Source organism: Larimichthys crocea, unplaced genomic scaffold (genome assembly GCF_000972845.2).
Source record: "Larimichthys crocea isolate SSNF unplaced genomic scaffold, L_crocea_2.0 scaffold15129, whole genome shotgun sequence".
Classification (NCBI taxonomy): Eukaryota; Metazoa; Chordata; class Actinopteri; family Sciaenidae; genus Larimichthys; species Larimichthys crocea.
The window spans coordinates 1-534 of record NW_020852080.1 but is presented as its reverse complement, the minus strand read 5'-3'; the positions used below and the strand labels follow the sequence as shown (position 1 = coordinate 534).

The 534-nt window shown below is 46.6% G+C and overlaps 1 protein-coding gene across 1 annotated transcript; it reads right to left on the bottom strand.

Annotated features, from left to right (window-relative positions):
• Positions 1-6: 6 nt before the first annotated feature.
• LOC113744761 (neoverrucotoxin subunit alpha-like) lies at positions 7-521 on the bottom strand (the record flags this gene model as incomplete). Its single annotated transcript, XM_027275702.1, has 1 exon — positions 7-521. A coding segment is annotated over exon 1 (467 nt), but the record flags the coding sequence as incomplete, so codon positions are not given.
• Positions 522-534: the final 13 nt, after the last annotated feature.

Here is a 534-nt window from a genome sequence, read left to right as displayed (position 1 = left end):
CCACACAGAGACACTGAAGAACCAGTACACAAGAACCTAAACCCAGGATAAAGAGGTTCAGTGAATGTGTTCTTGAAGGTGTGGAGGTGGATCAGTGTGTCAGAGGAGACTCTGTAGAAGGACAGAGAGCCAGCAGGACAGTCCACATACACTGCTACTCTGTGAGAGACCGAGGAGGAGGAGGAGGAGGAGGAGATGGATGTGACTCTGTTATTGTGACAGACAGAGTAACCATCATCATCATCAGAGCAGTACAGACTCCAGGAATGATCATTCCCTCCAAACATATCGTCTATACTGTCTACTTTCCTTCTGATTCTTCTGTAACTCACTGATATATCAACTCTTCCTCTCCACTCGACCTCCCAGTAACAGCGACCAGTCAGACCAGTTCTACACAGCAACTGATGACACCACCAGTCAAATCTGTCTGGATGATCAGGATATGACTGAACCTCCTTCACACTTGTCATCTTCCTGTTGTTGTCAGACAGTTTGATGTCTCTGGTTACTGTGTTTGTGTCGACTGTGAGT